The sequence below is a fragment of the Drosophila santomea genome, chromosome 2L, assembly GCF_016746245.2.
Source record: "Drosophila santomea strain STO CAGO 1482 chromosome 2L, Prin_Dsan_1.1, whole genome shotgun sequence".
In the NCBI taxonomy this organism is placed as follows: Eukaryota; Metazoa; Arthropoda; class Insecta; order Diptera; family Drosophilidae; genus Drosophila; species Drosophila santomea.
In genome coordinates, this window is record NC_053016.2 from 2,196,129 (window position 1) to 2,210,544 (window position 14,416).

A 14,416-nucleotide genomic window follows, 5' to 3' on the forward strand; every position below is an offset into this window, starting at 1 on the left:
GGGCGAAAACAGTGCTGCTCTATCATTTTTATAGGAATATTATTGGGCGGTCTTTTTGAATTTCGAAATGAAAACAATTAAAACAACTTTACTTAATTACAATAGTTTCTCTTTAATCGAGGAAGTGTTCGGGCACATAGTTTAGGCCTTCTTCTTGGTGAATCCCATTGTGTAGACCAAATGGACAAAGCTAACGATGCCAAGGCCACAAAGTCCAGCAGTAACGCCGAATAAAATCTTATCTGCTGGTCCGCCCTTTAGAAAAACGGGCAGCTCGTTGACGGCCTGAAAAGTTATGAGTCTTAAAACACATTCGAAGTTGCCAGCCTCTAAAAAACTCACCTGGAAAACCTTCATTTTGTTGGAAAGTCCATCGGGTAGAGCCATTTTCGCCTATGTCTGTTATGTAACTGCTGAATAAAATAAAATACAATTATTTAAACAAGGCTCTTTCAGTGCATATGTTGTCTTGCTTTAAGGAGTTTTAAATTCTCCTTAATATGTCCAAGATAATATTTAACTTTAGAAAACACTCACCTCCTAACGAATGTGCGACAATTAGCGAATTGCAATTGACTTGCTGCACTTTCTTGTAACAGATAAAAATAGAATAAATCACAGATGATTTCAAGCAAAAGGGAAATGCAAATAAAGAGTTGTCAAGTTGTGGAGATCAATAAATAGGAATAAATAAATTAATAATATTATATTAATATGCATACCGAAAGCATAATTTTATTTTATATACATTTTAAGCCTATAAACATTACACATTTCACTTCCACTGCTAGCTTGAATTTTGAATTTCGCGCCATGCAGCGCACGTTACAAATTCAAACTTGCGGCAATTAACTAAAATATTGCATAGAATAACTTTAAACAACTAATTTTAAGTTAAAAAATGAGATCTAAGGCCAAACATTTAATTGCACACACAACAAATTGATATAATAAAAATACCTTTTTTGATGTACAAGTTTAAATCGCAACTGCCGGATTTTAGAGTTGCGTCGTGATTCGCCGTTCGGGAAAAAAATTGTGTGTTCCGCGCTATTTTGGCTTTTTGTGAATTTTTGAACAGGAACGCAGGCGAAACAGCTAGCGATTTGGCGTCTTTTCTGCACTGCTCGTTTCTACGCCAGTGCAACACTGGGCGCGAGTGGGACGGCACCAGCGCCAAGTGTGGCGCATCAAAAGCACAGCCGCCGTCCCGCTCGCACCCGCTGCGAAAAGCGCCTGCGGCGAAAAGCACTCCGAAGCCACTTGGGCTCAGCGCGCAGCTAACGGTTCCTGTGCGCCTGGTGGGGATTACAATAATTCTACACCGAATGAGTTGTGCAATTTCTTCGAAAAAACTGCTTCCGTTTCGCCATGTGTGCGATTTGCACGCGCGAAAAATCGCTGGGGGTGCTGAACTTTTCTTTTGGGAGCGCATTTTGGGCGCTTTCGGAGTGTATTTACTTTTTGTTGTTTTTAACGAGATTTAAAATATACTATGGACAGAATTTAAACGCAAGTATTTCGTCGTTTCCTCACTTTTCAGATGATTTAAAAACTTTTTTTTTAATCAAGTCAAATTAGTGGCGGTTATGTATATATGTTTAGGCAAAAAAAAGTATTATTCTGGTTGACTCGAGTGTAGTTTGAACTTTTCGGAATAATTACGAGAAACTCCGCGCTGGAATTAGCAGCTTCTTCAATTAAAATTACAACACTTTAAATTTGGTACTTAAATTAATTAAAGATATTAAGATAAGCCTGAGATTTGGAGGTAAGCAATTAAGAAATTATCAGAGTCGCTTTGCTTTTCAAAGGTAGGTAATGTGATTAAATGAAGAGCAATTAATCAAATACAATTTAAACTCGAAATCTTGCAATTGACTTAATTGAGAGATTCGAAAGTTCTTTGTCGTCTTTTGGCGGGTGCCCTGTGTTTTTTAATTTGCTTACACAATCGGTGCAGCACAGCGGGCAATAAATGAATTCTTTAGTATAATGTGCCGTCTGAAAAGCTGTTTAAGCTCTCTCGGCCGAAAAAAAAAGTGTATAAAACGCTTACGCTCGGATCGGTTGGCTCCCCCCGCCCCGCTGGGCGCCCACAAGCAACGTCGACCTGTTTCAAAACGAAACAAATACATATCATATCGCCCTGCTAAAGCCATCGCCGATTTTCAGCGCCCAGCAAAAGAACTTTCAAAACTGTAGCTTCCATGCTAAATTAACTTGCCAAAGTTGCGAGGCGGCCGCTTTTCGGTATTCAGAAACGAAACATGAAAAAAGTTAAATCTGCCAAGTTCACCTCCGAGTGCTTTCATTAAAATAGCCAGCCGATGGATGATGATATGGGGGCGGGCTAGACTTTGGAAACACTCTCGGGTTCTCCTTGGGCTAGTTGGCCCAACTTCTAGGGTCCGCCACTAGCCCTGTCTCCCTCTGACTCCTCGTTGTGGGGCTGTGGGCTCTTTTTCTAGCCAGTTGAAGTTCCAAACTTGTTCTGTTCTGCAAGCTGCAGCGCTCGAAAAGGGGAGCCCGTCTTCATTTGCCCCTCGAGTGAGTGCTCAAAAGTTCTAGGGCGCTCGACAAGCACAACAAGTGGGAAACTTTAGCGGAAAGCCTTAATTTTTAAAGTTATAAAAAGGGTCTTAAAAAAATCAAGTATTAAAAAATTACTAGATTATGCTAGAACAGAAAGGATCGGTAAAATGAAAGGGTAGGGGAATTATTCAAGGAATTTGGAGCAATTTAAATTCGACGCCTAGGATAGTCACATATTTTCAAGCTCCAAAAATAGCAGTAGATTACAGTGAACAATGGCTATGTATTTATGAGCTTATGTGCATACGGGATGCTCTCGATTTTCACGTGCACAATCTTCCTCATAAAAATCTAATTTGATAATCAGATGAATGATTAATTGATCGACGTGAGTAATTAGTAAGGGTAACATACATTAGGTTTGTGTGTTATTCTAACAAGATCCTTGATTAGCAGTAAATGTTAATATGGTTCTCCTGCTTTAATGCATTCATTACCCCTCTTCAGATAAAGATAAGTAGGGGGGTTTGCGTCCTAACTTAACATTTGATCTTGCTTCTTACAGTGTGGGTGATATCTTCACTAACCCTATGATCAAGGTACCTGTGTGACAGTGGGTGATATTCAAAGTTATTCAACACTACCTTGTTTCTTGCTCCTTTTTAATTCGCATTCATGAAAAAACGGAGCTATGCTACTAGAATTTGTTTACTTATGTATACCTATACCAACATTTGCTGCTTAAAAGAATTATCTTTTCTCTCGGACTACAAAAAGCCCTTTAAATGAATTTTTATGCTTGTTGGTTCCAATCTACACAAGCAAAAAAGTATTGCAGTTCTTTAAAAATTAGTTTATATATAGCTTTTACCATCCAACAAAATAGTGGAAGGGTCAAATGTCAAGCAAACCCCTTACGAAGATATTTCGTTTATAGTGTTGAAAAGATATATACATATGGCATGTGCCTCTTTTAACTATTTGGATTTTTTAATGATTTAGATTAAAGTTTATTAAACAAAAGCACCTTACACACACTTGCAGAAAGCGCTGTTAATGCTTTTTTCGTGCTTTGCGGATTGAAAGTTTTATCAGAAAGCCAAAATGTTGCGAAGGGGGCTGCGGGGGCATCTCCCCATCTCATCCAGCATAAACAACAAGCACATGCAATTCCCCTTCCTCAAGAATATCAAGCATTTTTTGGCAGGGGTTGTCAGATATGCGAATGCACACGTACTTTGGAGCAAAATAAGAGGAGGAATGATTAAAAAGAATGGCAAGCAATTCTTCTTCCTATTACTCCAAGCTTTAAAAATAAGCTATGGATTTGCAGAGCCCTTAGGAAGATGGCTGAAAATTGTACCTAAGCTTTTGTGCAAGTGCGCTTTAAGCTTAAGTGCAAACTAATAAATATTATTCTTAGGGAAACAAAGCTTTAAATTTGGTACTTAAACAGGTGCAAGGGGAACTAATCACGATGGCCCCTTAATACATGGTGCTGCCCCCAAAAGAATCTCCACGACTGCATCTGCTGCCTTTTTCGCACTCTTTCTCGCGTCCAGTGGCCCGCGACTTCGCTGCGTGCCAGTTGAGACGACGATATGGCGTGTGCGATTGCGATGGGGACAGAACATTGGCGCTACTCCTTTTCGTGGGGCAAAACAAAATGGATTGCTCTTTAACTAAAACAGTTAACAGGCGCGCAGCGCATGCAGCAGAGGGAGCGCGAGCACTGAGCAAACATTGCGGCATATATTCGTCCCTTTCGTGCCCGCACGACAGCCGCGAGCAGCCAACTCGAAATCCTGATGGCCCGTCACAAAATTCACAAAACCGCTACGAATATACGGCATTCACACTATTCACTCACTCGTACTCGTAGCCGTACTCGTATCCTCCGCCCCCCACTTTTTCGGGGCGTGGCAGGTGCGAGTGAGTTTGCCGAGTGGATTGAATGGCATTCAGTGCGATAATGGTGGATACGTCGAGGTTCGCGCTCCTCTGGCGGCGATTTTTGTGTTGTAAAAAATGTTTGAACTGTTTTAAGTTTAAGTTTTAACGGTAACAGTAGAGCAGCAAGTGCAGCAGGTCGATATCTGAGCCGCAAGAGCGAGCGAGACGACCGGCGAACAGTCGGCGAGAGAACGAGAGCGAGCTACTGCGACGAGGTCGTCACCTTGGCATTGAAATATGCCTACCCACACAAAGAAACGAGCGAGCACATGTGTGAGTTGTGGGGGAGGGGGATACAGTTCGTTTACCTTTGCGCTCGCTCTGGCGTGGTGAATTGGCTTGTCATGTTGCTTGTGCGTGCGACAGAGAGGCAGACAGAAATGCTAATTACCTGGCTTGAGCACACGATTGGGCAATCAGTGATGGCGCTCAGTCAGCGGGAAAATAGCTATCGTAAAGCTTACCAATATTTCTAGCTTTTTTATTTATTTTAATTTGGATATCAAAAGTTTTTGAATATATTTGGACTTGTGACAACAGCGTTATTCATTATAGACTATATTTAGAATTTAAAATTACATTAAGTAGTTATTTTATAACCAAATTTCTCACCTCTGATGGGAACTGAACAAATTGATGTTGTTTATAGTTTTGGTTTGCATGTTGCTTATCTTGTTGTTGCTTCTTCGGCGTTTTAGTCGTGATCGCGATCACGAGTTTTTCTTGTTCTTCTTCGGCCTGCGGCTGTCAAATGTGTTTCAAAGTCAATGTCGTGCGAGTGCGAGCGAGACGAGCAGCCCGAACCACCGCCCCCTTACCACCTCTCCCTCGCACACCACCCACCTTGTTTTTGCTTGCTGTAGCAGATTTAGCAGTGGTGTGCGTGTGTGTGCTCCAAGTTGTTGTTGCTTCTCCTGTTTATTGCTGTGTTTGTTTTATCGTTCTAAGTAGTGGTTGTTGTGGTTGTTGTTGCCGTTCTGGCTGGCGCTCCCGTCATCATTTAGAACCTTTTCCGTGTGCGCATGAACAAAAACAAAAAAGAGGCGGCATAAAAAACGTAACACACCACAAACACACACAACAAACCAAATACGGGTGTGTGTACGAGCGAGCAGTATCATCATCATCAAGTGTCGTCGCCGGCAGAATCGGAATCGGAACCAAAAACCCCTCGCAAAAAAAGGGAGCTTGCTGTTCGCCTATTCGAAAATTTCACTAAAAATTGTTTGCACTCTCTCGCCGGGCACGAAATGAAAGTATCCTTTTGGCGACGCCCCCCAGCAAACGGTGCGGAATATCCAGATACCCAGAGCTCCTTCAAATGGTGCTTCCAGTTGGGGGGGGTGGCTTTTTTGGAGACCAATTGTCTTGCTGCCGCACCTGTTGGCCAGGTGGATTGTGTCAACTTTGGCTGTGAGCTGGAGAGTATTGATTTGTGCTGTGGGTGTTTGACTCCAGGGGAAAATAATCACAAATTGGGGCTTGTTTGGAAATGTTGGGGCCGTAGCAGTATGATTGCAAGGTAGAACACTTTCTGCTACTTTCGATCCTTTATCCTTTGGTTTCTGAATAGTTAACATATATTAAAATCTTTTACATAGTTGATAGATTTTTATAATCTATACATTTATTTTCATAATAACATTTTTGTTGCACCTATATATAGTACTTATATATAGTACTCATATATTTCCATTTTAAACCCCCCAATTTTTGGAGCTTTACGATTTCCCAAAACTTGAGCAAACGTAGTCGGTGACCCAGCGTTCCCCTTACGAAACCCCCGACGATACGGCGCTCTAGCGTGACGTAACACGCGTGCGAAACAACGGAAGGAGCGAGTGAGAGGGCAGATGGTGGCAGCTCATTTTACTGATACGGCGAAACAAACACGAGTACACAATTGAAATGCCTGGCAATCGCAATCGGATTTCCCCGCACACGCCCCACAAAAGTGCGCAAACCACCGCCCCACCTGCCACCAGCCACCTGCAACCTGTGTGGCGATTTCTGATCGCCTGCTACGATAGTCAAGACTTCCCCATGTCGGCGTGTGTGCGCCGCGACTAAAACTGTGGAGGCCCCCTGATTGGAGAACGGGACCTTGAGAAGGTCTCGATGCGTGGAGCCCCTTAAATACACAGTACCGCCGTCTCTATCTAACAGCACCCATCAGTTCTTCGGCGAGCGAGAGTTGTGGCATCTTCCCCAACTCTTGAGGTGGACCGCGTGCTCCCCACTTGGGCGGGCGCCTCTGGTCCGCTCTGCTATGGTTTCTGTTAGCCCGCCCTGCTAGTAGCCATCTTTTTCGATTTTTTGCCCCAACAAGGCGAAAACGAAAGCGCAGAAATCGGGAAACAGCGAATGGCACGGATTGTTGTGGAAATGCACTGAGAAAAGCCAATGTTGTTACTATCTACCATATGACAAAAAGTCCTCAACCAGGACAAGGATTCTTCAGTTGATTTGTACTACGTTTGAGGATATCCTTATTGCAAGAAAACTTTCGCGAGTCTCAGGAAGAGCATGCGACTTTTCTCCCAGTGAGCGATCGATGTGGCACTGGAAGTGGGTCTGGACCGCTCACTGTATCTGCCATTCTGGCCATGGTCTGGATGAGGATGGTGGCCTGTTGCCTTCGCAGCGGTTTTGAATGCACGTTGCGAACTGCGGCGTCTCTGCACCGACGTTGCTGGAGTGCTGGGGCACTTCTGTTTTCCTGGTGTAATTAGGCAAACGAGATATAATAATAATAAATTATAATTTTAGAAGGCGTGCCACGGCCTCGAAAAGCGGCTAGGAAACCCAAGTGGCCGGGCATTTTGGGCCGCTTCAGTGGGAAGCGCGACGTTTGTGTGTTTAAAATATAAACGAACAGGCTCCAAGAAACTGCGCTATAAAAATTTTCGAAATTATAACGCGGAAATGGAAAATGCGGGGTGTTCAGCGGGAGGAGTGGGCCTTGTTATGTTAATTCTTACAGCCACACGCCACCCAATCGATGTTAGCAGTGGTTCGCTGCTCCAGCCAGAAGAAACCAATCCCAATCTCGCCACTGGAGCCGCCACAAACCTGAAACCCAATCCCCGGCTCCACACGAGACCCCTCGAGCTCGGTTCCAGTTTCCCAGTTGCCAGTTGCCAGTTGCCAGTTTCCAAGTTTCCCAGTTGCTAGCTGCACCAGTTGCCAGTTCCCCAGCTGGGCGGGCAACCACCAAGTTGTCGGCCAGACTTTTGCTATTTCTATGACAACTTGGTAGCTCTTGGGTAACTTCTAATGATTTTCTATGCCCGCCGCTGTTGAGCAGCACATGTCCCCGGAAAGCGGGGAGGCTCCACGTAGCTGCGCCGAGGGATCCACACGCGGTTCCATGTGCACTCGATGTGGTTTCGAAATGTACGTTTTCGGTGGAGTTTGCGTCATGCGATGTTAATGGAACAGGCGATCAGAGCTCGCCAAGCGGATGACGTAACACGTAACGGCAAAAAACGTCGCAACGCTGCGAGCGAGACAGCGATAGGCCCCAGAAGGTCGCACTCTACCCCGTCTAGACTGTCGCTGTGTGAGTGGGGCCAATGTACTCGCGGTCAGTGCATTGCACCCTCTCATTCCAATTCCAATCTTTCCGCTCGCGTTCTTCGCTCGTTCTTCTGCGCTCAGAAGAAAGAGCGCCAAAAGGTGGGAAGATTTGGATTTGGATATGGAGTACAGGAACGGGCAGTAGCTGTATCCTACATTCCCATTCTACTTATAAGGTAGTACACGTGATATTTATAGTATGTTCCTTCGCAGCGTGTATTTGATGTAATTCTAATATTGCTCCACTTGTGCTCAGTGTATTCATTCTCGGTTTTGTTGGGAACTATGTTTTATTGCTGAAACTTCACTTCACTGTTGCCAAGTCAGCTCAATGCTTCAGTTACTCCTCCTCCCCTCCTCACGATTGTGCCCCTTTGGCAGTTGCATTGCGGCTGCAATTACGCCAACGTCATCGTGTTCATACGGCGTGCAATTTCTTCTATGTGCACGTAGCTGCACTTATCTGCCCCTCCAAACCGCCCGCCCTCCCTGGCTGCACAGAAAGAAAAACTATAGTGCTCATGAAATTGCATTGAAGTTTTTTTTCAATTGTGCCATATTTACAAGTCAAACTTTGTACCAGAGACTTTGCGACAGCAGGTAGTCTACTCCCGGTCTAATATTTATCTATTCACAAAATAAATTAGAAATGTAAATATGCACTTGCACCGAAAGAAAACGCTAGTGCTATTTCACTTTACTAGATACTCTAGTGTTAGAATTGTAACGTTAATATAATATGAAATAAAGTATTTTCAATATGTAGAATTTCTTTTCTCCCATATCAAATCCTATATACCCAACTCTGGTTCGCAAATGCTATTAATTTAATACAATTGATCCCAGAGACACATTAGTTTTTCTTCGTGTAGAGCGGCTCTCTGTGTTTGTGGTCTATGGGTGTGAGAGCACGAGAGTGCAAGAATCGTGAGGATGGGGCGGTGGCGATGGGGGGCGGGGGGTGGTGCCTAGGGCTCCTATCGCCGCCCCCTTTGGCTGTTGTTGCTGGCTGTGGCTGCGGATGGAAAACTGTGTGCCCCTGCGCTCGCCCATTTGAAAAGTGCATCGAGTGCAACGAGTGCAGCGAGTGCATCTCCCGACGTTCAGCCATCTGCCAGCCGAAGAGCAACTGAAATAAATGGAAAAAAAAACACAAGAAAAACGAAGCCTAGTTCGACAAGCCTAGATCCGAGTGCTTGGGAAAACTCTTTCGTGTTTGCTGTTTGCTTTTCTGTTAGACGATCCCTTCCCTCCCCCCATCGAATGCAGCGCCCGACTTGCGGTTGCAACTGGGCAACCCACCTGTGTGTGTGCAACTCCAACTGGTTGCCTCTACTCGGGCGCCTAGGAAAAATCCTGTGCATAGTTTTTCCCCAAAACGGAAAACTCCACCGCATATAGAAGTCGACACTCCGCCCCGCAATAGAATAGCCCCTCGCTCCGGAACTCGGGATTAAACTCATATTTCGCTGGCGCTGCACCAATGAAAAATGGTTGAGAGAAAAAGTTTGAAAAAAAAACGTTGTATGATTTTTCTTCGTCAATATTTTGTAACAGAGGCGCAGCACCGATGCAGAAGCGGCTCCTCTGCTCGAAATGAAATGCTTGTGTAACGAAATAAAAATGCACAGGCCAAGTGCGAGGGAGAGAGGTATAGAGGGAGGCTCCCCATCGCCATCTCCCTCTCGCACTGCAGTCACTGCCCCAGTTCTGCGTTGGTGTGCATGTGTGTTGTTGCTCTCCTCAATGCGGGCGAGCGAGGCGGCGATAAGTGGAACGAAGGAAAGAGCAAAAGAGCAATGCATTTTTACGACTGCCTTGGCACAGTGGGATCAAGTGGGAACAAGAACTTGGTGAATTAATTTAAAAATCATATTAGTAAAAGGACACTTTCTACATTGAATTGAATTCATAAAAAGATTCCAGTGTTTACCAAGCATAGTACACAAGCACACCAGTTTACCCATGTCCGTCCCACTGTGCGAGTGCAAGGCCCCTCTCTCTGCCTCTCTCACTGCTCGTGTAACTGCAGTTGAGCGTGACAGAGACGACAATAGAGGGGTCAGGCAAAAAAGGCAGGGAAGGCGGCGGAGGGGAGTTGATGCACAGCAAGTGCAAGTGCAGCGGAATCGGTTGCGGATCGAAACTGCCCACCAAGTGAGTGCAGGCTGCGAACTGTGCCCCCACTCGCCAAAACACGAAAACAGCCCAGAAGACGAAGGCGCACTCAGCGGCGTGCAGAAACGCAGAGGAGCATTCGCCGCTGCACGCGTATTGGTGCACGTACATGCAGTGGTGTGCGTTGCACTAACTTGTATCGGAGATTCGTGCAAAAATCTCATCGCACATCGGTGGGCGCACCTGCTCCGCCCCCCTTTTCTCGTATGTGTCTCTCTCTCTCTCGCTCGCTCGCTCGCGCCGACTGTGATTTTTTTTCGCTTGGCAAGTGCATCGCTTGGCTGCGAAATCTGGGCTCCTTTTCCCAATGTAACACAACCATGCACCATGCGAGCGAAGATTGCCCCTAGGGTCCATTACGACACATATGTACGCTGCTATTTTGTTTACAGGATCTCGTAAGGGGGTTGGCCTTACGAGAGGAGCAATTGTATAGAAGCCGTCGAAGGAGTAAGCCAGGGCCCCCACATTACAACTACAACTCCACCTTCTCCTGCGAGCCACGTAAATTCCCCTTGCAAATGCGCGCTCCTGCTTCACTTTTGTTGCTTTTCCCATCTTCGGCCGAGAGCTGCGTGCACAAAAGTAACAAAATGTACTGAATGCCAACAGGCTCGCAGTTTCGGGGAGAGCGACGATTTTACATTACGCTGTTCTCAGTACGGTACACGCGCTCATTGCGCGACGCCCCCCTCTCTTGCTCCTCACTCCGCCTGCTTTGCTGGCTGTGCGACGAGTGTTTGTGAGTGTATGTTTGTGTATGCGGCATACTTGCGCTCTGGTTCTCCCCACCCTAAAAGCCCCTCCCGCGCCACCCCCCACCGTCGCGCACACGGAGTACAATGACTCCACAGCACTCCCCTCGCTTGCGCTGCTTTTTTTTTCGCCTTTGGCGCGGTCTTTGCTCTCGTTTGCTTTATCACTCTTGCTTTTGTTGCCCCTCTGCTGATGCGCTTCTGTGCCTGTGTGTGTGTGCGAGAGGGGCCCAATAAGTGCATTGCAAGTGCAGTGCTCTCTTCTCAGTGGCAAACGGTTGCATACTGATAAGTTGGGGAAATCCAATGTGAGAATTTGGAATATTTAAACTTATTAAATACTGCTTAAAGTATTTTAGCAGATATTTTCCAAAACTTTGTTCGTTACTTTAGTTTAATATAACTTATCAAATGCAGGGAAACATTACATTACATTCATAAACAACATAAAAATTAATTTTAAGTGATAGTGGAAATATCGTTGCCCGCGTTTTTATGGACATTGCGTTGTTTAAAGCATTCTTTTGGCAGGAATCTGAAATGAAGATATTGATATTATATTATTAAATATTACATCTTTATATTTGTCGTAAGTATCACCTGTGGATCACTGGAGATATCAAATCCGAATGGAGACTCTTGATATCCGTGGGTCTGGTCACCAGAGAGACCAGGGAGCCCACAATGACGACGGTAAGCACTCCGATGGGGTTTATCCACTGGAATGAGAGTCGGTACAGTGGGAACACCTGCTCCTCGTCCACCGCAACAACTTCGGGAGCAGTCACATTGCCGGTGCACCCTTCGAGCGACATAGGAAGCTTATGGGTAAGCAGTTGTCCGGATGCCGCGGCAATCTGCGTGCCGAAAGTAATCCAGGCGGTCAAGAAAAAGGACGTGATTCCGCCCACTAAGGTGCCCACTGTGTTCGCCCAAGGAATCAGCATACCCAGCGTGAATATTCCGAAAGTGGAACTAGTGACGATGGACACCAGCGACATGCAGATGCTCAGGATGCCGTTCACTTTCTCCAGCAGAATGACCGAGCCAAATATCACAGCACCCATGATTACGATGGTGGACTTAACGATAATCGTGGATGTTCTTTCGCCCGGCTGCATCTTGAAACAGCCGCGGACTATGTCCTGTAGTATGACCAAGGATGTAGAGTTGAAGGCCACGGAAAGCGAACTCACGCCAGCTCCAAAAAGACCGGCTATGAAAAGCCCGGGCATTCCATAGATGTGACCCACACTCTGGACCACAAAGAGGGGCACTAGCTGATCGTTATTCTGCGCAGATCGAAAATAAGGTAAATGTATTATGGTTCAACAAATTGAAATGGAGTTCAAGTCACCCACCATGATGTGTCCTGCGCTCAATGGATCACAGTCCTTGTACATGTGAAAGATGAGCAGTCCCAAGAAGCTGAGAACGGTGTAAAAGATGACCGCTCCCACGACAAAGTAGGCAATGGAAGTCCTGACCATCCGCAAGTTGGGCAACGACATATACCGATGCACCATGGTCTGGTGCACTGCCGCAATGGAGGTCCAGTAGAAGCTGCCACCGATCACCACGCTCCACACCGTATTACGCACAAATGGCGAGGGATCGATGTTGCCAATTATGAGTCGTCCTCCGGCCGCCAGACTTTCGAAGAATTCACCCATGTCGGTGATGTTGCAGGTGGCTAGGATGGCCACAACCAGGACGGAGACAAACATGATCGCAACCTGCCAGATATCCGTATGCACCACCGCCTTAAGGCCGCCCTGCAAATGAATCAAGTGAAAATGTTAAGAAACTACTCTGAATTTAAGGGAACATCTTACCAATAGGGTGTATATGACGCACAGCACAATGGTCACCACCTCTATTATGTGAATATCTAGGCCGGAAGCTGTGGGCAACCAAAAAGTTCAAGTGGCATCTTGCGAAAGTCGATCGAATAGTTCTTACCCTGGTTCAAAGCAAGGGCCGGCACATAGACCACAAAAGGCGTGTAGAGTAGCTAAAATTCCATATTAATTCTACTGTACGATTTGCAGATGAGTGCCACTTACCATTTCGATGACAAACATTATGGATACTATGTTCCGTATGACCGGGTGAAAGCGCAATCCCAAGTACTAGACGTAAGTTCGTTAATAATAATATATAGATACTATAGGCTAGCATATCTACCTCATAAGATGATCGCACTTGGAGAGCGGAAAACACGGGCAAGTAGATGTAGGATACCACTAGTCCTTGGATGGCAATCGCTACGACAATCAGGAAATATTGCGTGCCATAGTTGTAGATCTCTGAAGGAGTACTCAGTATAGCAACGCCCGAAATGAAACTAAACAGAAGGAATGATATTTGCAGTGTAGCCGATGGCTATCTCACCTGGCTATCAGGCTCATTGCGACTGGGAACACCTTCAGATTGCCCGAACCCATCAGATACTCGTTCATCTTCTTCGATCCGAAATTCGGCATGGTTATTTCCGGGGAATCCAAAGTCGACGACGTCTCGGGCTCCACCGTCTTCTTGGTCTTCCTATGTTGCACATTAAGAGATACAATTTGTTTGGCCAATTTGGATACTACTCACTTTATCCAACCGAAGTACAGCCCAATGGCGATGGATAGTATGGTGCCGCCCATGAAGACCGTGTAGTCAACGGTGCCAAATCTGAAGGTGTCCATGCTGGCTGTGGTCTTCTGGGAAAATGCCAGCTAAGTTAGGTGAAGTGCCCAATGGAGCTGAGATTGCCGAAAGTTGAGTTATCTTAGATATGTTATCTGGGATGGAAAACACTATAGAAGGACTATGGTGTGGTCATAAACACACTTTGGCAGTCGCTAAAGCGTGCGAAGCATGTTAATGAGCCAAATAAAATGTTCCCAGCTTTTACCGCTTCTAGACGCCAATTAAATCAGTAATTCACTGGCAAATATTTGGCCAACAAATTCAATTATCGCACTGACAATGGGTTTGTAAAAAGTGATTTAAATAAAAGTGTTCTTACTTACCGCTGCCATGGAGCGCCTAATTTGAAGTGAAAATGTCACAGCAATAGAAGCTTTAAGCTTACCACTTAGCTGTAGTTCCATAAATAAAATTATTGGTATATCACCATCAATTTAAAAAACGTCCAAACTGTGGCCGTGAAAAATCCGCAGTCACATAAAACGAACTTAAAAGAAAATATATCGTAAATATTTGAAGGTTCGTGGAAATGTATACAAACTAATATTAATGACGTATGTATGTACATATATGTATCCCAGCTTTTTAATAGACCAAAACCATAGCATCATAAAAAACATATTATATGAAAGAGATTGAAGAAAATACAAATTTCCAAACACAACAACTCAGAGCGACGATAAGAATAAAATTCGAGAACATTTATTTCAATTCAA

General features: G+C 45.1%; 2 protein-coding genes across 3 annotated transcripts; both read right to left on the minus strand.

Moving 5' to 3' along the window:
- Positions 1 to 92: 92 nt before the first annotated feature.
- LOC120458174 (cytochrome c oxidase subunit 7A1, mitochondrial) lies at positions 93 to 637 on the minus strand. 2 transcript variants are annotated; one of them, XM_039645734.2, is made up of 3 exons: positions 538 to 637; positions 343 to 413; positions 93 to 285 (listed from the first exon to the last, which is right to left on the minus strand). In XM_039645734.2, exons 2-3 carry the CDS (start codon positions 385 to 387, stop codon positions 142 to 144), a joined length of 189 nt encoding a protein of 62 aa, XP_039501668.1. In that variant the 5' UTR covers positions 388 to 413; positions 538 to 637; the 3' UTR covers positions 93 to 141. The 2 variants fall into 2 exon arrangements, with proteins under 2 accessions (XP_039501668.1, XP_039501669.1); XM_039645735.2 differs by having other exon boundaries at positions 343 to 410; positions 538 to 612.
- A 10,665-nt stretch (positions 638 to 11,302) lies between these two features.
- LOC120456022 (sodium-coupled monocarboxylate transporter 1) lies at positions 11,303 to 14,254 on the minus strand. Its single transcript, XM_039642591.1, has 9 exons — positions 13,602 to 14,254; positions 13,395 to 13,547; positions 13,188 to 13,347; positions 13,067 to 13,132; positions 12,963 to 13,014; positions 12,836 to 12,903; positions 12,362 to 12,775; positions 11,601 to 12,292; positions 11,303 to 11,535 (listed from the first exon to the last, which is right to left on the minus strand). Exons 1-9 carry the CDS (start codon positions 13,694 to 13,696, stop codon positions 11,460 to 11,462), a joined length of 1,776 nt encoding a protein of 591 aa, XP_039498525.1. The 5' UTR covers positions 13,697 to 14,254; the 3' UTR covers positions 11,303 to 11,459.
- Between the last annotated feature and the right edge of the window lie 162 nt (positions 14,255 to 14,416).